Source organism: Apis florea, unplaced genomic scaffold (assembly GCF_048593485.1).
Source record: "Apis florea isolate Af1SG1 unplaced genomic scaffold, ASM4859348v1 contig_2293_pilon, whole genome shotgun sequence".
NCBI classification, from domain to species: domain Eukaryota; kingdom Metazoa; phylum Arthropoda; class Insecta; order Hymenoptera; family Apidae; genus Apis; species Apis florea.
This window is the reverse complement of record NW_028256554.1, coordinates 4,192,996-4,215,574: the sequence shown is the minus strand read 5'-3', so window position 1 is coordinate 4,215,574 and position 22,579 is coordinate 4,192,996. Positions and strand designations below refer to the sequence as shown.

The 22,579-nt window shown below is 36.3% G+C and overlaps 1 protein-coding gene across 6 annotated transcripts in view; it reads right to left on the bottom strand.

The window, feature by feature from the left end:
* The window catches only part of LOC100868372 (EGFR adapter protein), a 197,305-nt gene that overhangs the window by 43,432 nt on the left and 131,294 nt on the right, over window positions 1-22,579 (bottom strand). For 5 of the 6 annotated variants that reach the window (XM_003694543.4, XM_086904055.1, XM_012487880.3 and 2 more), the window contains one exon: window positions 9,368-9,514. In XM_003694543.4, coding sequence (XP_003694591.2) covers window positions 9,368-9,514 — 147 coding nt within the window. Of the gene's footprint in view, window positions 1-9,367; window positions 9,515-11,534; window positions 11,691-22,579 lie in introns of those variants that run through there. The other variant, XM_086904059.1, reaches the window with a different exon arrangement.

Below are 22,579 nucleotides of genomic sequence, written 5' to 3'. Positions count from 1 at the left end.
TTAGGGGACGTACGAGGTTGGATGGCATCTTGGATGTTAAGCATTCTGCGGTTTCGAGGAATCTCAATTCGAGCTGTCATTACAACGATGGATCTCCATTGTGTCGCCTAATTCGACGAGATTGCAAGACGCGTACTTCTCTGCTACCGAAGAGAGGAGAAGAATTGAAAGAAAAAACTTTTAACGTGCACAACAATTAATGATTAATATCACGTATCGCGTTCTCACATTTTTCGCATTTCAGCCGCGTTAAAACTCTCGAATACGGGGGGATCATTAGGGGTTAATCATTTGAAGGGGATACACTGGCGGAGGGAAAATTTAATCGGTGTCAATAATACCGTTGATTGATAACATACCGATACAACAACATCCCCGCAACTTGTAATTTCGACGTATTGATACCCGGCTATTTGAATTATATTATTCACCTCGGTATACATAATTCATCCTGTGTCCAAGCTGCCAGGTAGAGCACGTTATATATGCGCAAATTTCGCCCGATTGCTTTACGCGTGTGCTAAAATCTGCGCGCGTAAATTTTTTAGGAGAAGCGAAGGAAGATCGAAGAAAGTATAATATGATTGAATAAACGTTGCTACGAATAATTGTTGAATTATTGTTTGTTGAAAAATATCGAGCATTCGTATGAGGAGGATGAGAGTTTTTAAAAAAACTAAAAGAAAAGAGAGAGAGAGAGAGAGAGAAATTGCGCATCCGACAAGCGCAATTTAATGCTAATATTTCGAACAATTTTATTCCCATGTATAATTGAAAATTATGATTAATCATTTGTTATTACCGCGTTAAAAACTACACGAAGCGCGTTGAGATATATTTTAAGTAATATTTCACGTGCGTCACGTGGAATTTTAAAAAGCGGGCGGCTGCATTAATTTGAATTTTAAAAAGGCGAGCAAGATAACGGCGAGGAGGAAGAGGAACTCCGGGAGTGGAAGATAAAGGTCAGTTGTAAACTAAAATCAAATGGATGCTTCCCTTTTATTTTTCCCTTTTTTTTTTCTTTTTTTGCGAAAAGAATCATTTCGAATAATAATAAAGCGATCGATCCTTTTTCCTCCGAGAACGAAAGGCAAAAGGCGTATAAGAAGGGGAAGAAGAAAACAAAAAAAATAAAAAATCGAGCAAGTTAAACTCTCTCTAGATTTCCTCTAAGTTGATCTCGGATTGAACGGTTTTCGGAGGGAATAAGCGAGGGATGAGACAAACGACTCATCAGCTTTAAACGAGAACAGCAGCTCTAGTTTCAGGCCGAAACTCGTTGTTCTGCAGAGGATCGGTCACGTACAATACCTCGGACCAGATCCCCAGTGAGCCGGCACTTTCGTCGATCTATTAGTCGCTCAATTACCCAAAATACTCCCAGATACGCGGATCGGATACAGAATCCTTTGCCGGTATTCGGGTACACTTCCGAGTCGATAACAGTTCGGATTCAAACGTTCCTCCACTTTTCGGGATCGAATGATTACCGAATACTTACTCCTTTTCCATTCGTTTCGATTTACTTTAAACAACTTTTAATCTCAATGACGCGTTTGCTCGACGAGAACTCGCGTTTCAAATAAATCGATCGAATTATATTATCGAAATGTGAAATTAAATCGCGATAAAATACGATCGAAATCGAGTTAAAAAAGAATTCGCGAATATTTTCGCCTTCCTCTCGAATATCTTCTCGAAGGTAGGCTAATGGAAGTTGGAGAGGTTGGATAGCACTGTATTAGCCAATTACCCTAAACGTTCTCGAAACACGTATATATATATACAGTATGAAATCCTTTGGGCTGCATCCGATATGCCTGCAGCTTCAGAGTCAATAATTAAAGGAGGTACTACTATCGTTTTACCCGTAACCTACCATCTTCGAGCAAACTCTATCGAGCACCGTTTTCATTTCACTCGTCTCATTCTCCGAAATAACTCGCGTCTGTGAAATAATCCGTAAAATACTTGAAAACGTTCCAAGCTGTTCGACAACTTCTTATTATCGGTTGACCATAAATATATAATAATTAATGGAAATAAAAGTTTCGTACGAAACAAAGAGGAGATGTATCCCTCTGTCACGTTGTGACAAAAGCGAGAGATAAAAAGATCAAAGAATTGGAAACTCGGCGCGTGCTCTATTTTCTTCTTCTCTAATTAAATTATATACCATTGTAACTGTTCCACCGTTGAAATTTATATTCTTCTTTGAAAATGCTCCCCTTTGCCTCCTCGAAACGGTTGCTATTGTTTTAATTGAAAGACGCTAACACGCTTAAGAGCGTGATAATTTTTCACGTTATTATATTTTCTCGCCGCAAAAAAAATTCTTATTTTATAACCACGATTCCATTTTTGTGTTCGTTTTTCCATTTTTCGCAACGCGATTCAGCGATTCAGCCTTAATATTTATTTATCAAGTTGGAGAGAATCGCTTTACGTTTAATAATTTCAGATTTAGAGATTGCCACATCCTCTGGTAGCGGAGCAAATTTGAAACGAAAACGTCACGACGATGAAGTCTCGATCGATGTAAATCCGCTTGCGCTTGTTCTTAAAAAAAAAAAAAAAAAAAATAAAAATAAAAATAAAAAAGAAAGAGAAAACGTTCTTCATTTCCTGATTCATATCTCTTGCCCGCCAACCATTTCTTAAAGTCATCCAGACCGTCCCCCGTTGCATATCCCGATGGTTTTCACGATGAGGATGATGAATATAGCCGAGCAATTTTTGTTTCCAACCGCATAAACTACCGTTGTAATCGCATCGTGATGAATTCATTATTGATGCGAGCTTCCATACATTTTATCCTTACGTTACAGCGCTTCAATTCTCCCTTCAACTTTTGCTACAATTTTTCAACCGATCTATAAATATATCCATCCAACAATTGACGAATGTCGAATATCAATTTTTTCGATAGAAATAGATAAAAAAAAGAAAAAAAAAAGGAATAATTGCTTCTTCCCAACCAATCGAATAGCACAATTTTTCATTTTGAAAGAGATATGAAGTTTTCGTTTCGTATTTAGAGAAATTAAACTTTCGTTAAAATTAACAAAATGACGATATGAATCCGATAAAGAAATTTTGCCCGACATTATTCTTCCCTTCCACCTTCATAAATATTCACGAAACCCTCAAAATAATACATTACACGTTTTAAATCGAATAACCATTCGATCGATGGGGGGAAATTTAATCCGTTCACTCGCAATTTTTCGAACGGTGGCGACCGATAAACTGGTCAGCTGCGGATTTTAATGGCGAACATTCATTAATTAATTTGCATAATAAAGTTTCGCATTAATGGACAATTTTGAAAACGCGAAACTTTAGGGCTTGCGGGTAATTATTGGCGATCGATGGCGTCGATTTCACGTTTTCAACGAGACGTGGAATTGGATCGATCGGTCCGAGACACCCAAGGAGATCGCTTCCTTGATAATCCGATAAGCACGGACCACCAGACCGGGATAAGGCGAAAAATACACGCGAAAGCTGTGTTGTTCGCGCAATGGAATCGTGTCCGATGTGTCGGTCATCGCCGATGATCACACTTCCTCAAAGCTGTTCCTGGTTCTCTTGCTGGATTGGAACAGCTGTGCCATCACCGACTGGTGAAGATTTTTGCGCAGAGAGGAAGAGAGAGAGAGAGAGAGAGAGAGAGAGAGAGAGAGAGAGAGAGGGAGGGAGAGAGACGTGTCAACGACCGGACGACGATCGCAGTCCGATCCCTGAACGGTGTAACTGTTGGCTTTGCCTTTATTCCATCCACTTCCTTCGTTGCGTGGCCGAATAACTCGGGACATTGATTTCTTCGCTGTCCAATTAGCGAATATCCCCCGATTCGTTATTTCGCGTAATCCATCGTTACGATTTCTCTCGTGTCGCCTCGTGGATTTGGGAATCGATAAGAAACTTGTCACTCGCCTATTAAAGTAATATCGTTTTGTTGCGCGTTGTTGCGTATTTCCTATTGTGTAATGCGAGTTTTACCGTCTGATGGTAGAAAATATCGTGCAGTTACTATATCGTTCGCTAGGGAATTTTTCTATGATTTTCAATAACGAATCGAAATTGCCTTCTAATGTTTCTAAGAAAGTTCTAAAGAATCCAAGTTTTTAGGAAATTATATTGTTTTTTTCTTTTTCTTTTTTTAATATCACGTGAAATTTTACATTAACGAAATAGATGCAAGTAGAAAATGTATAGTTGCGTTACGTTCGCTAGGGAATTTTTCTATGATTTTTAATAACGAAGTTCTAAAGAATCCAAGTTTTTAAGAAATTATATAGCATCTAGTTTTTTCTTTTTCTTCTCTTCCTTTGAATATATCGCGCGAAATTTTCGACATCCCATTTCACATTTTACATTAGCGAAACGTAGATGCAAGCACGCTGTAAGGACGATTTTATCACGGTAGTGGTATTCGAAAGACAGGATTAGAGATTTCGAAAATCAAGGCTGATCCAGATAATCGAGGATGTAATGAAGATTGAGGATCCGATAGCGGATAACGACGGAAGCGTCCCACAGTGTACAGACGTATTACGCGCAAGGATGTAATAGTCGAAAGAAAATGTCAAGATCATTATCGGCGAGATAAGCATTGTGGGATCCCTTGCACGAATTATCATCCTTCGTTAAGAAGGAGGATTCATTAACCGCGCTATCTGATTTCAGAGGCGCCTTAATTGCGATAGAATCGTGTATGACGCTCTTAACCATCGGTTTTAATCATCGTTTAACACGCTTTAACGTTCCGCCAACAAGTGTGCTCCAATTTGCCCTTGTTTCGCAAATCGAATAAAAATCTAATCGCGATCGATCGCGATATCCCAATTATAATCTTTTCAATCAAATATCGTTTGAGACTCGCAATATCATTTACGTAAATGGAGATTATAACATCTTCGAGATCTTCTTTCACTCTCTATCGCGATCCCTTATTTACGAGAAATTTAAAAATAAAATTCTGTCTAAATCAAACATTGAAAAAAAATAAAAAAGGAGATTAAAATCAGCTTTTAACGATCAATTTTTCCCCCATAATTGAAACGCGAAACGTGGAACAATTAGTCGGGATTAAAGGTAAAAGATACTTGTTGCCACGCATCGTGCACGTTTTCATTAAACTCCGTAAGCATCATCACGGTGAAAAGTAATTTGTCCGTGGCACGTGAACCGACTGAAATTACAAGAACGGAATGGCTCCTCTCTCTCTCTCTCTCTCTCTTTCTCCTCGTAAGACGCGAGGAGACAACATGGTGGCAAAATGGATACGCCGCCTCTGTTATGCGCCTTGTTCCTTCTAATTGCCGCCACGTACAAATCGCGCTGAAAATATGGCGCCCCCTGACGAACAAGGAAATACACGGGAGGACATCTAATTAGCAAGAACGTTTGTTACACTTTCGAGAAGTTTTAATGGGGGCTTGTTTCCTCCTTCTTCGCCCGGACAAATTACTTCTCTCGCGAAAAAGGAGAAAAGAAAAAAAGAAAAACCAAAAACAAAGAAGGTCCGCGATAATTTTTTACGCGTCTTCGAGACAGTTTGCGAAGGAAAATTCGTCGCGTTAATTCGCTCGCGAGGATCTATTTGTTTATCGAACGGAACGAAAAGGCAATTTCCAACTGGAAGGATCGTTCGTTTATTTATCCTGGCTGAAAGCAGTTTCTCGTTACTAATTAATTAACCAATTAAAATTCAACGAAAGACCGTCTCCGCATCTTCTCTCGAGCGAAACTGTCTAGCGAAAATAATATTAATTTGAATATTTTTTTTTCTTCTTTTTTTTTTTTTTTTTTCAGTTCACCTGGAAAGAATTAATTATCGATACTTCGGTATTAATTTTGTAATTAGCGATTCTTGCGGAATCCTGTGGACGACGGATAGTTTCTTGTTTTATTCTTAGAAAGGAATTGGATGGTATTACTGTTCCTTCTATTATAATTTCAATTGGAAAGTTTCGGTTGAAAGAAACTTTCTTCGGTGAATAAGATTTCGTTTTGCAATTATTTATGGTTGCAACGATTTTTTAGATGATTGTCACATTGATTCTTAATGAATGTAATATTTATATATTATTCACTGGAAAGACGTTAAGTTTTTATTGAATTTCGATTACTTTATCTACCATCGTAATATTTTATCGGAATAAAATGAAATTGGGAACGAGAAATATTATAATATAAATATTTATATTTTAGAAAACTTGAACGCAGAAATGAACGAAAAGACATAATGGATGTATATGGAAATCATAGAATAAATTTTCTCTTCGCGAGATCTTATCTACGGGGGAATCTAATTTGAAATTTGCTGTGTACGTGCAGCTTGTACAACATGGTTTCGTAACTTATTTTTACGATGTTGGTATTTACCAACACGAAGTATCTGGAAACGTTGCTTTCCAGAAAAATAGATTAGAAAATTGTACTCGAGCACGCATTCGAAAACGTCCAGTCATTTTGAATATCTCGAGAACAAATCACGGAAACTTGGAGTAATTCAATATGTGAAGAGAAATTTTACGATTTTTACGTAGAACGGGTTAGAAAAATTTGAAAAATTTAAGAAAATTGAGATGAAATGAATTCATGTTTTTATTTAAGAAGCCTTCAGGGATTATTATTTTATAATTTTTCTTCTTCTTTTTATTATTAAGTGATTAAATGCCTCTTGGATATCTCTTATATTATAAAATACATCCTGCTCGAAATTTGTTTCATTCAGTTTTCAAAATCGATATTGTTGTACAATATCACAATGACGAATAATAATACAATACACATTGTCAAAAGGATCATTTTTATGAATACGAAAAAAAAAAAAATTACAGTTAAATTTTTCAAAATTACAATATAAATAAAAAAGGATTAGTAACCCTATCGTACAGACAAAAATTATTAATTTATATAAATTATAAATATAAGAAGAATAAGATCGAAAACGTACGTATCCCTTAAATTCGAATTCGTATGAATAGAATTAATTTTCTTCGCGAAGCTATTGCTTCAATTAAGGAACATTATGCTCCCATTGTGACTGAATACAAATGAGCCTCGATTATTACGTGAAAGTATATTACGTGTACAAAAGAGGGCGATTATATATACATTTTATGTACACGTGCGTAAGTCGAAATGAAATTTTAAACCACGCGTTAATTAAGCGCAGAGAGAATTCAATCGAAAGATCAATCGAAATCACTGTTTCGAGGACAACGGTCAATGATCGACACTTCTGTTTAATCGTCGGTAGTGACGGTTTATGGAAGAGCCTCGGTTTGCATAATTGCCGCTTATGCACGTTCAACCATGGTGCAATGGAAGAGAGAGAGAGAGAGAGAAAGGGAAGAAGAGGAACTCTTCGAGTTCCGGATGGGGTTGCAGGATGGCTGCCTCGTGTATTTCTGCGATGTGTCGAGTAGACTTACCACTCAGAATGGCAACGCTAATGGCGGCACGACAATGCAATGAGCTGTAAACAGGACTATTGTCTTTATAGCTATATTTTGCCCCTCCTTTTTCCTTTTTTGATTCGTTCGTGGTTAGCTTTCTGCTTCTTTGGTCACGTAGCGTACAACGATTCTTGTATTGCTGAATCGTTGTTGTTACGCTACACATCAGTCAGTAATATTTATTATCGATCTAGTATGAGATTAATTTTTAATTCCATAATTATTCAAGGAATAAATCTCGTAGCTAAGTTTTCAATCTTTCGTGAAAATTCAAATTTCGTTTCCGACATTTTTCTTCTTTTTTGAAAATTTTTCACGTCTCAAAGCTTTTTGTTGATTGAATTTACTAGATTGGGTAGAAAAATTATCAATTTATACCACGTTTCTATTTTTTTTTTTTTTTCAATAGATAAAAGATCTTCGAAAGAAGAGAAAATAGAATTAAAAGCAAAATAAGAAATGTAATATGCTTGATATTGGGCCTATTGAATTTATTCGTATTTAATAAATCTTACGAACAACATTCCTCTACATGGAGGAGACGAAAGGGATTAAAAAGAGCAATCGGTATATATATATATATAAAAATACTAGCACGATCATAGACATAAAATCGCAATACCGGAACTTGAACCAACGATTTAAAGTAGTTTCGTGCAAAGAGTATCCTCTAAGTCTAAGTACTCCTTTTACGTTTCGACGAGGCTTCGCCACTTTGTAGAACTTGAATAGGACTGTATCCTCTTTCGCAGATAGATTGTGCCGGTATAATAATAAGTACACGAGAGATAGAGTATAATAATTAAACTCGATCCTTGTCTTCTTCACATTCCATCCACCGTCATTCCCCACAATTTTCATTACGAATAATCTCAAACTGGTTCGTTTCTTTCTCTTTTTTTAATCGTTTCCTTTATTAAATTACTCATTTATAACATATAAAGAAGTCATTGCCACGCATTATTCGCGATTAAATCTAATCGATCGACTAAGCTAATTATTATTTATATACGTTTCGTTATAATTATTTATTATCCACGCATTTACATAATGAATCGTTATCCAATTTCTACTCGTAGATTATTTTTAAAATATTACACGATATATTCTTCCTTCTTAAAAATATAAATAGATCACTAATATTAGAAACCGCGCAATCTAATTACCATTCGTATTGCGTTACGATTTGTTGAACAGTATTAAAGAGTGTTGCGTACGTACGATACAATTAACGTATCGTGTGCAAGGCATTGAATTCGTTTAAATACGTTTCGTGAATTTTTAGTATTATTTTTCTAAAAAGAAAAAAAAAAAAATTATTCGAACAGCGTGCGATTCCAAAAAATGATCGATTCAAACGATCGATTATGGGTTTTTTTTTTTCTTTTTCAAAGACAAATTCATTAAAAGAACGATGTTTGATTTTTGAATTATGGATTTACTTACGGCGAAGAAGTTACGACGCACGATTTATTCGCATAGATCTTTTACGACGAGTAATATCCTACACGCGCTTCTACCCTTTCCGTGTGTCGGTGCAATTTGTCCTGGATGATGGCGATGCACTATTGCAATATCACCAAGGACAACTTGCGACTCTTTTTTTTTTTTTCTTCTTTTTTTTCTTTCCCCTCCCGTTTCTTTTCCCATCCGGAGTGCGTCATTGCACCTCGTGTCAATCGTAGATATAATGACAGAGCAGAAACATTATTTCTCTTTATTTCGCTTTAACTTTTGTTTTTCCTTTCTTTTTCTTTTTTTTTTTTTTTTTTTTTTGAACCAACGTGTCCAATTCGATACGAAGGGAAAGAGGAAGATGATCGTAATTTTTACGATAATCGCAGATCTTAGAAGTAGAAGCCGAGTTGGAAAATGAAAAATAATGCACTAACCTGTTCTGCAGATTCGGTGATGAAAGAGTGACAATATTGTATGCTGAAGTGCGCTCTAGGCTCTCGGGCGAGGAAGCTGAATTGGGCGTGTTGAGGTTCACAGGTTGCGTACGAGATGCGCCTCAACGCGTGCGCCATTTGCACGCACTGAAAAAAAAAATATAATAATAATAATAATAAAACCGATCAACTTACGTGTATATTTCGAAAAATATATAGGCGATAAATAAAGTGTTCAAATTTAAATTGTAATGTACGCGAGAGGATCCAGTTTAAAATTTCAAACGAAACTTTTCCTCTCATCATTTCCTTCGTAATATTATACATATCGTATAAAGATGTACCACTGTGAGAAAATACAAGTAGCAAGTAAGCGACAATTGCAAGGTAGGATGGGTTTATATCAAGTTTAAGCATGATCAAACATTAATATCGGGAATACGATAATATCAACAATTTTCTTCCCCGTTTAACCACCGTCGGCTGTCGTTATTTACAAAACGGATGGTAATTTCAAACTTTCCTTCCTTTCCCCCGCCCCCTCCCCACCTTTGAATATACGTTGAATAAAAATGTCTACCGAATAATGATACGGTACTTGGTAGAAGGTACGGCCAGGTCAGAAAGATCAAAGCAGCTTGTTACGTTTCAGTCTGCAGCAACATTTCTCAAGCATAAAATAGCGACGTCTCTTGCGACACCCCGCGTTATCTTGCGTTATACACGTATCCGCGGGGGTCGTTGAATTTCTCTTTGCGATTTTATGCCTTCTTACTAGTTTTCACCGTTTGCTTGCTTCCCCGCTTCTTCGCTTCGAAACTTCGAACACGCCTGTTTTGAACCGTGTTCGCGAACGATGGAAATAAAATCGTTCGTGGATATTCGAAAATTAGGAAATTTTCGTTGGTGTTAACATAAATATCGTGGATTGTAACAATCGTTTTTTAAAAAAAATAGATTTTTAGGTATTTTTGAAGATGTTGAAGACTGAGAGTAAGAAGAATTTCGTATGGGATCTTCTGTAATTGCGTGGATTGTGATGATATTTTTATAAGAATAAATTCAATAGTTATTCGACAGGATGGTGAAGTGGAAGATTGAGGAATAAGAAGATTTTCTACATCTAGCGTTTCCTTATTTTTGAAGTAAAGTTGTTGTTTAAACCTTACAAGTAAAGTGGGCTTCCACGCATCGCCTCTTTCTTGTGTTGAGGGTGAAGAATATACGGGAAGTCATACGAGATCTGTTGATCCCTCTCTTTTCGCTTGTAACGATGACACGTAAGGTAGAACAAAATTGCATTAGATATTCGATATACGAAGATTATATAGAGAAAGATATATAGAGAAAAATCGTCTTATTATAAGATTCTTTCCTAAATATAATTATGTAAATTTTTTGCCTTATCAAGTTTGCCTTGTTAAACCTCCTTAAATCAATGAAATTTATACGAGTCGAGTATATAAAGAAATAGCATCCTCATTAAACCGGATAAGTCATAAATATCATTTAAATTTATCAGGGTGTCAGAGATATTGCAGCTCGTTGCTAAGAACAGTAAATCTTCGATCTAATGAATGTAGGATGAAAGTATGGAGAATCAAAATAATGGTGGAAAATATCATTATTTGTTAAAAAAAATGGAATAAAATATTTTTATAATGTATATTAAAATTATAAGTTTTATTGTAAATTGTAAGGATCAGTTTTTTTTTTCATTATTTTTATATTTTAATTTAGGAATTTTTATAATATTATAAAAATTTATAACTATAATATTTTAATTATTTCGATAATGATAAAGCGGATTAGAAAAATTTTTTTAATTTAAGAAAATGATTGCCTATAATACCGACGTGTGTAAGACATTACATCTTATAGTGCTTAGTTTCAATAACTGTCGACAGAGTACGCCATTTCTCACCAACAACTTCTCGCGCATAACCTTAAATTTCATCATGTAAAAATATATAAATAATTTTTTATTGGAAAAATTAATTTCACGTTTTTTTCTAGAAAAAGAAAATTACTTAATAAATATTTCCAAAATATATCTAATTTTATTGATCTTTTCGCCTTTATCATCACGCTAATGATATTTTAATACACGCTAATGATTTTAATATTTTCAAATCACATTTTTACAAATCACATTTATACTACATACACAAAAGAAATATCAAATCGGTACAAACAAATTGTTCAAGCGTCGAGAGTTTGAACATTTTCTCGCGATTCATCATGAAAACGTATGATTTGATCGTTTCTTGTTCTCAGAAATAGTTCGATAATTAATTCAACCGCGGAAACGAAGTATTATCGCAGCGTTGTCTCGATTAACACGGTAGCACGTCACGACTAAAAGGAAATAAATCATAATTATTGGCCACTTCGGTCCTTTTCGAAGCCGAGATGAAGTTTCGTTCATCGAATTCGTTTAGCAACATGGAACTTTTAATGGCTCACAGCCGTACTTCCCGTTCGCAGAAAAATCCGCCGGAAAGTTGGTCGTTTCTGCCGCGCGAAGTCTGCTTTCGAACTTTCAAGCGATTTCGAGATATTGTTCGACTTAAACCGCGAATCATTCGACAGTCAGCCATGGATTTCAATCGTTATCAAACCATTTTGATGCGTATATACCGTTAAAAGGCTTACTGCTATAGAATATTAATTTTGTCAATACGTAATATTAATAATAATAGTTTTGTGCCAATAATTTGATTAAATACAAATTTTAAATTATATCATTATTTCTTTATTTTTTTTTTTTAGCAAATATGTTATTCATAAAATATATATTTCATTGTGGATAATTATGAACAATATTTATAAATTTGTATACTGTTTCGAGGAATTATTCGAAGCATGAATAACATCTCGAGATCAGTCAGGTTTCATTATACCGTGCATACCTTATATCTTCAAAGCGCCATTTCTTTCGTCTGGAATATTTTACCGTTGTGCCTGTTTACTGGCTGTGTTTGCAATCTTCCTTCTTATTATTACTACTCTTCCTTGTCTCTGTATACTTTGTACTTTATATTTAATAACTTAACATTTATACATTTCCACAATACTTTTTCTCGCTCAGAAAAATACAAAGATTAAATTACTTCTTATTTGATGTATATCTCATATCCGTATGAAATCGAGTATCGTTTCAAATTCAATAATTTCCCCTTCGATCAATTGAACACCATCCGTGAAAATCCCACGTTATTCCTACGTTTCGATCCTATTCATTCGCGTTCAATAGACATTCGTAAGTCTATGAGCTTTAATAACGTCGAGCGTATCCTAAATTGATAAAAGAAAGAAATTTTTCAACATATCGATTATAATAAATCGAGCACGAATATTCTATATTCCACGAACGTGAAACAGAGCGTGTTATATTTCGACGAATTCTTTCGTCGAAAAATTATGATTGCACCGGAATACGAGACGTATTCTCACCTGGAACCTTACGAGGGACGTGAGGTCACGTATGCTTTATACAGCCTGCCCCTACAGTATGCTAGTACGTGTACGTGTGCGCTTCGGTATGCATAATGTTTATAAGCTGGCGCATCCGCATCATGGATCCGCGACATAAAATATTTTTATATCGAGGGATACCCAAACCCCCGGAAAATATTTGTATACCCGCGACTATACACGCATCGTGCACCGTAAATAACTCGTTCGAGCCGCCGTTATTGGACGATCGGCCACCATTTTCATCGATTTTCCAACGACCTTTCTCCCTTTCTTTCCGTCCACCCGCGTCCACCACCAGAGACCCACCAAGGAAAAAATAATTGAAGAGACGAACGCCACGCCTGGAACAAATTTTCAGGGCCCCAAACACTTTTTCGCTCTCTCTCTTTCTCTCTCTCTCTCTCACTCTTTTTCTCTCCTTGAATTTTTCATGTTTTCACGTTGCCGCGGCGGCAACCTCTACGTGAGAGACGTAGAAATGATTTTCATAGAGGAACGTGTAAAGGCATTTTTGTGTGTTCTTTATCGACGGTACGTCGATGGTGGATTATAGAAAGCGGTGGAAAGCTAAGGTTAGGTAAGAAATGGTCATTCGAATGGGGAATATTTTGAAATTTTTAAAAATCCAACTAGAAGGAATTTTTTTTTTTGATTTGCTGTTACACGAATATCCATTTTTTTTTTTTTTTAAAGTTACGCGCGTAGTTTACACGTAGATAGACGCCAGAAGAATTCTTAATTCGAGGGAAACACAATTTTGAGCGAAATTGTAAACTGTGAAGTACAATGTAACGAGTTCCTGGAATTTAATGACGTAGTGCCATAAAGGAAGGGAACACGTATTGTGAAACTGTTGCGTATAAAGTTTGCGTCGTTTACACGCGAAGCTCGAACCCTTTCAAAACCGGAACAATTTTAACCAAATCAACAAAATAAAACGAAAATATCGTTGGATTATACATTTTTAATTAGTTTTGACGACATTTGACGAAAATTTTTTTATTTTTTCCTTTTTTACGACGAAATAATCGTGCAATATTTGTCTCATTCCAGTGTACGATTATTTAAATTTCGCGAAAATCGCTTCAAATTCAAGCACATCATGATTTTTTTCTTTTTTCTTCTTTCTTCTTATCGACAACTACTTTCGCATAATGAGTATCAACGGTGGTTCATCAAAATTCCACGCGTGATCTCGAATGCAGGAGGGCGATAAGGGCGTAGAAGGACGAGGCGCGGTTCAAAAACCGTGTGTAGCGAGAGCGTTGTAAAATACGAGAACGAAGGACAACGGTTTACCTAGGCGGAGACGGTACTTCCTGTACAAAGGGAAAAGGCTGGGAACAGATGAAGGAGAAGTTATTGATGGTCTCTGCTCTGTGGCATCGTTTATATCTTCCGCACGTACAGTCACCGCTTCGAGTGAATACACAGATCGTGGCTCTCCTCCTGGTAAGAGTCCATATTTGTTCCTCCGCATCCATCATTTCCCTCCTTATTTTCTTTCGTTCTCCAACGCGGCAATCGCCCACTTGTTTCGAGGGAACGAAATTGATTCTTCCGGATTCTCTTCTCTTTTCGTCCTTTCGAATCTAATTGTTCCAATTATTCGTAGGATAATTCTATCTTTTATTTTCCATACATTTCATTCAAGAAAAATCGTAAAAACGCGCGTGGTTGTACATTTTCTTCTTCTTCTTCTTCTTCTTCTTCTTTCCGTTCTTCAAACACTTTTACTTGAATTGAAGATATAACTGATATTTTTTTACTTGAACTTATTCATATCGATTCCAAAAAACGATCGATTATATATTATAAAAAATTTCGATAAAAAGAAAAATTACTATATTTTGAATTCTAAGAATTGTGTAACTAAAAAATTTGCGATCTTCCATTTTTTCCCTCACCTTACCTCCTCGCTGCCTTCACTTCGTTCAACAACGAGTGATAAATCTTTCTTACACTTAAAAGTGACAGGAAAGAAGAAGGGGGAGGGGGTAGTCAGAACTTAACGATCCGTGTAATTGTTTCTAAAAAGTTCGAATGTATGCAGAGATAAGATTATTTTCTTATTAAAGAGGTCGCGTGAGGTGATGTGAGAAAAAAAAAAAGAAGAAAGAAAGAAAAAAAAAAAGGAAGGAAAAGAGAGAAAAAATGGCGGTCGCCTTCCATTACGATCTTCTAAAAGAGGTGTCGATGCAGCAAACTCGCGTAAAGGGAGCAATGGGATTCCTTCGAGATTTCTGGATACCCCGGAATTTCATAGTGGCTCGCCGCGGTCCATTTCCGCCGTGGAACTTTTTAACGAGCTCTAAGAAAAAAAATCCATCGTCCTTGATCGGTCTTGTTCACTCAAGAATACGCATTCAATTATGCTTTATATTCTCCCCATTTTTTTTCCGTTGTAAAGAATTTTTATTTTTATTTCTTTTTTCCTCGATGGATAAATGGACAAATTTGTAATTTTAAAATTTTCGTCTTCAACGAAATGACGATTAATTGCCTAACCGATTTTTAATATTATACATTTTTCTTTTTACGTTTATTACGTAAAATAATTACGTTTCGTTTCCATAAGTAATAATAATACGAGCGGAAATTAAATTAATTAAACGAATTTCATTACCGCGTATTATGTATTATGAATGAATAAATTGTACCAATTTGTTTCCAATTTAATGAGACAATCGGGGGAAATTGTAAAATATTTAGACGATATATTATTCCATTTAATTGCTGTGTCAATATACGAATCAAAATTAAAATTAACATTAGAATTATCGAATTGTCAACCAACGTGATCGACCAACGTGATCTAATATTAATTCTTAAATTAATTATTAAAAACGGACGATTCGTTATAATACATTTTTTTTTTCACGAAAATTAACTTTAATCTCAATCTAGTCATTTTTATTCAGCAGTACCTCAATTTCAATCATCTGTGCGTCACAATGATATTTTTATCGTGACAAGTGTTCTACTATTGAAACAATTCAGAAGCTTAATGAAATTACCACGAGGCTACAAATTACCATTTCACGATTACAGAAATAACAGAGGCAACGATTGTTTACCGATCCTAACGATCGACGAGCGTTGTTAGGAACGCGACACCAATTATCGTTATTAATTAATTATAAATAACGTAGAAATAGATGGCGCGTAATTTCGTTAATCCACTAATAACCCGTCCAATTTCTGGGCTGAATCTAATTTTACCAGCAACGTGGCTACGAACCGTAAGTGTTCTGAATGGAATCAGGAAATCCTCTGCTGCTAGTGTTTCAATAAACAGTGAATTATTATGTACGCCGATATTTGCATAATGTGCGTGCGATATGACGATGTGTTGCGCGAGAATCGATAAACGTGGCCCAGGGGCGAACATTGATCGCGAGAGACGACGATTCTTGCATTTTCGTCTCCGTTCACCGAGAACATAATGTTTCTCTTTCGGTTTTCTATTTTTACCCGTTCCAAACACACGCGAAAATTTGGATATTTTTTTGTTACTCGCGACTGGATATGCGTTGTTGGAAATTTCCAATTAAAAAGTTTAATCGAAGGATGGAAAGTTTAAGAGTTTTGAGCGGAACTTGAAATAATAATTTGACGTATTTTGAGAAATGAAATATACGCAACAGCAGTTTCTTAAAAGTTTGTTCGATCGAAAGGATGGAATTTAAGAAATTATATTTCGAAATATTTCGAAAAATAAGGAAAAAATGTTGAACAGGATATTTAAAGGGGGATGAAGTGATAAAATCATTTGTACGGAAAATTCGTTACGATAATAACTGGATACAATTGTTTTAATTGGTTCAGCGGTTAATTAATCGGCATATTCGCTATAATTCGAGAGGAATGGCGGTCGGACCTTATAACGACCATTACGGGAACAATAATCGATTTGAGTATTAATTAAACCATAAAATCGATTGGTTTAACCTTCGTATTACGATTATTATCGCGCACGTAATATCTACTGTACAATTGATATTGTTTATGCTTCAGAAATGGGACATGTCTACCATGAAAATTAGTAATTATCCCGTATATACGCGTTATTTTTGAATTAATTATCTTACGAATTGATATACCTTGCGAGAACTGAATCAAAAACAATTTTACCATTTTTTAAAATTGCGAGTAATGAAAATAGTGGATGAAATGCTGTATATCAATTGTCGTGAAACGAGATTCACGAAGATTCAAAGTTTTCGTTGGACGACACAATTATCGAGAATTGCGTTAATTTGAAGAAAAGTTGGATGGCACCCCTCCTTCCGGCCCTGACAAATTTGAAGAACAATAGCAGTTGTACGTGCCACTTCCCTTTAAAATTTCCTCAACACCGCGCATAGTTACGAGTTGGTGCAAACTTGCTGCTGGCAAGTTGTTAATCCTTGAGTAGAAGGTACGCCTCTTGACTGGTGTTTAGCAGTTAGGGAACAGACCAACTATGCGAGAAATCAATCGTTATTGCCACAACGACCTCCGTGTTGATATTTCTATCAATGTATTAGGATCGATATTGATTTCTTACTTTTTTCGTTACCTCTTTTCAAATTGTTTGTCTTACAATTTTCATCACTGGCACGAAGAAGATGAAGAAACGACTTTACACGTAGCAAGGCAGAAATATCTGGTCTGTGCATTCATTGCGAATTCATTTTAAAAATTGTGTATTAAGAGAATTAAGTAGAAATACAATTAAAAATGGCGCAGCTACGAGAATTAGCTACGAGCGAGAGAACTTGAGACGAGTCGAGAAAAGTGTAAAGAGAATAATATAAACATTTAATAAATTTCTCATCATCGATTTGATAAATACACACATTATTTCTTCGAATCGAGTTTAAGTAAAATTGTAAAGCACGTTAAAGTAAAGTTCACAAACTCTCGTCGTGGAGAGAATTAAGTAAAAATACAAAATTAAAAATGGCGCAGCTACGAGCGAATTAACTACAAGCGAAACAACTTGAGACGAGAAAAGAGAATAATATAAACATTTAATATATTTCTCATCGTGGATGCACGATTTGATAAATACCGATAAATACACACATTATTTCTTCGAAATCGAGTTTAAGTAAAGTTGTAAAACACGTTAAAGTTCACAAACTCTGGTCGTGGAAACTATTATCGATACTTGTGCAACGGAAAGAGCAATATTGAAACAAGTGTATCTTGGTCTATGGTACCTTGCCTGAAACTGATATCTCGCGAAATATTACGCGAGATAATAATTTTAAAACGGGAAATTAAACGAAATCGTGCGTAAAGAAGGATATAAAAGATAATCAAGAAAAAAATAATTTCAAATTATCGATGCATTATTTTCGATAAAGAGAAGGATTTGCATTATACACGATACTTGGCCAAAAAGATAACACAGGTATCCCGTTTCTCTCGACGTCGCTGTTTGCGCAACTTATATCTCGTCCGATAATATTATTCGATGAAATATCAATCCAGAGATCGGTAGAAAAATATTGAAACAGGCCAGTATTTGAATATTCTTCATGAAACTTATATTTGCACTTTTTCCATCGAGTTAGCTCGCTAATCGATTTTGTATTTGACAGGTTTCGTTCGTCGAACCCGGGAACGTTTGCCGATTGTTTCGTGCAGGCCGCGTCTGGCTTCGACCAACGTGATCACGTGGTACGTATTTGGAAAATGCATTGTTCGAGAGCAATGCCGTATCCGACAAAAGGGGTACGTCGAGAACAAAAACGGAAGGAGGTGGAGGGCGAGCGATCAAGACAGCCTGTCAGGCTTTTAATAAATTTCGATTGTAATAAACGGTAATGTAACCGTGTCAAAGAAAAATAATTTGCATAGACACGAGAGTGGAGAGAGGATATATGCTCGATCGAGGATATAATTTTTACGATTCTTCTTCTTCTTCTTTTTTTCTTTTTTTCGTTAGATCGAATACAAAGATTAAATGGAATATGCCGAGTTTCTACTGGAACGGATGTTATTTTTAAATTCCGTGTGGAATTCGTGACCCACTTGACGTTAATTAACAGTCTGATGTAATTTTGGCGAGAGATAACAAGGTTTTTGGAGGAACGAAATAATGGTAAAACTTGCAGACAGAGAGAAACAGAGAAATTACATGTTAGTGATAAATTAAGTAAACTCTAATTAACCGACTAAATCAAATTATACATGTAAATAGTAACACACGTGGATGGAACAATGTTTGTAACTTTGTAACGATTTTCCTAAATCTTTCTTCCCTTCCATTATCAACATTGGATATCTAGAAATCGTATTCCTCTACTTTTTTTTTTTTTTTAAACATCACATCTCAAGGAGATATCGCGTTCTTTATCGAGTTTATATACTTTCTCTGACCCCGGTGAATATTGTTTGCCTTCGACCTAAAAAATAAAGGGAACACGAGCAAAGAAAAGAAACCGAAATCACTGAACCACACCATTGAAACGAGCGTATTCATCGTGGAACCTTTTGATGTCTCCGTGAGAGAAACTGTTATGAGATTCCCGCGAACAGATCGCTGTTTCGCAATTGTACAACCTGAAACTAATCGTATCTCTTTCGCCAGTTTTTCAACCGCAGAAAAGGAGATTCAAAGAAAACAATTGCACAATTGCTCGATAGCGATACTTCTTTCTTAACCATGCGTTACCCATTCTTTTATTTTTCAGTTGAGGCAAGTTTTTCTTCGCGTTGCTGGGGTGGACAAATCGAGAACGATACGTTAGATTTCGCATTTATCGGATCGCATCGCAGTTTCGTACCGCTTTAACACGCTAATGAACTGCGGATGCAAAAAATTATAATCAGATATTGAGGTATAATGGCACGTGTAATATACGGATGTACGCGGCCCCATTGTGGCGTACATTTTTCCACCGTAAAACTTGATACGCGCATTTGCATATCGCGAACAGCCGTACTACCATTTCCTTAATTGAATTTACCCTACTGTCATTGGCCAGGGCCATTAATCGTCGTGACATATAACTTCGAATGGATATCGTGGGGGGAATAAAGATTCGAACAGGATCGATCCTGTATTCAATTTCATTCGTTGAATTGGTTTGAACTGGTGTCATAATCGTAATGTATAAAATGATAAAAGTTGGGATAATCCCAAAATACTCAATGCCTGTGCAAAAGAAAATTTAAACAAACGAAAAAAATATATTTTTATTTCACGGAATAAAAATATTCCCGCCGAATAATTGACTTAACGCGTCATAATCATTTAAAGAAAGACAGTACGAAAGAAAATTTATTTTTTTCGCAGAATAAAAATTTCACGTATCAAAATTACGCAAAAGGACATCGTTTACAGATTATCCTTCGGAAAGGAGGAAAAGAGGGGGGAAGAAAAGAGTATTATACACGAAATCTTGAACTAACGAGACCGAAATTGCAAACAGAAATTTTTAACGACGCGCCCCTAATTCAAAGAGGATAGTTCACGGTGACATGGCGGAAGGGTAGCACGGCCATCCGATATGTGCAGTGCACAACTTTCGCCATAAACACCCTTTTACGCGTGCCCTCTCCTCTCCGTGTGTATCGCGTTACAAGCTGTTTATGTACGTGTACGCGCCACGTCGGATCCCATCGACGCCAAGTAGCAAGATAAACAGTCGTAGACAAGGTCGAGGCCTGCACTCAAGCTAATGCACGAGTTTTCGTTTTTTCTTGAAAGAAGAAAAAAAGAAGAAAAAGAGAGAAAAAAAAGCGCCCCTTCCTCCAAAGCGCTAGTCGCGTTTCACACTCCCTTGCGTCGGCGGAGTTCTTGGCACGGGGATGGCCGACTAACCAAATTGGATGTACGAGGAAAAAACAACGTCTATCGGCTCGTTCGCGGCTTCGATAATTCGACATGCGTTCGGAACGATCGATAATTCGCAAGGAATAGATTAGAAAATAGGTTGTCCGTGAAAGCTTCACGATTTCCTGGATGATCACTCGTTGTTATTAATTATATTATAATATGATTCGTGAAAGTTTGGAGAGAGATTGGATTGGATATGATAAAACGAGAGGATCTTGTTTTGGATCGGCACGTGTTTTCATGGAAAGAAAAATTCAACGAGATTTAGAGTAGTCTCGGGAGAACAGGTGCACACGTGTAATTCAATGATTACGTTAGGTATATATATATATATTTGCACGAGAGTGTACGGTTGAATGGAGAGAGAGCTGAGTGTTTGTGGTGCGCGTAAATTGTAAGTTACCGGTTTAAAGGAGATGTGCTGGAAAATTGTGTTGGCGTGATGCAAGAGGGAATATTTTCTTGAATTTTACGCGTTACGTGCGCTACAATTTTGCGTATCCGTCCGAAAAAAAATATTACGCACAACTTGGAATCACATTGTGCTTTCGTCAAAGTAACAATACGAATCGTTATTTTCACGATCGAATTTTTTCACGATCCGCGAAGAAAATTTCTAAGAAAGAAAAGTATCCAAGAAACCTATGTGAATAAAATACACATTCACGCAGCTGAATGTAAAAATGGAGCCGTGTAGGATTTCGCGGGTGCCATGAACAGTAACAGTATTCATTTGTAAATTGGATCGAGTACAGTTTTTTTTACAATACGGTTACGACTTCCGCGGTGCCGTGGTAACAACACTTCATTCATACCGATTCAACCTAGCTAATAAAAGTAATACCTTCCTTCCAATTACCCACCATTTTATATTTCGGGTCGATTGGTTACAATTGGTATTCACACCCATATAAATATATATATATATATATGTGTACAGTTAGAAACGATTAAGCATGCAAGCATCGCACCACGTTTTAACAAGGAGAAAATTAAAGATTCGTCGTTATATATTTTCACAAAGTGTGGAAAGCGTGGAGAACGCGTCGTCACACGATAAAAGCATTAAACGTCCCATGGAGGGATAATATCTCTATACGGCTTAATTGAAAAACGGGCGACGTTACACGTAACGAAATTAGCGGGGAGGGAGCGAAAAAGTCGCGTAAAAATTTCACTCTCTCCATTTTTGCCAAGGCTTCTGTTATCGTTGCTCGTTTGCCGTGGGATTTTCAACATGCGCCCGTCACCCGCCAAGCTAATTTCCCTCTAGCCCTCCACCTCGACCGAGATAGCATCAACGCGGCGTGGAAAAGAACGCGACCAGAAATTATTTATTGTCCCTGAACACGAGCGTCGTCGTTCCACCACCACTCGCGCCGCAAACCGCCTTTGGACGGAGGATGGATTCTCTTCGAGGGGCCGGTTCCGCTTGATCTTTTCATGTTGCGAAAAGGAAGAAAAAGCGGCCGTTGTTTTCGAGGATAATCCATCGTGTTCTCATCCGTGTTCCAACGTTTTCCCACTCACGTTGGCGCGCTCTGTATTAAAGGACGAACGAACTGGAGCCAAATGTGATCACCTGTGATCATCTGGAAATTGATTTTTCGCGTAGCATGTTACTTTGATACGTTTGCGAGCAATCGTTTTGTTTCCCTATACTTTTGAACTTGTTTTCCTTTGCTTGTTCTTCGCTTTGAAAAATTAGGGAATATCGTTATTATATTGATATTAATATAAAAATTCATTATAATTTTATCATTTGTCATTGATATAAATTAAAAACTGTGTATATTTATTACATATAATTTTGTATAACAACGATTGCGAAGATTATGATTCGAAACAAGAGTAATATTATAATCCTACATAGTTGAAAATGCATACGATACGAGATA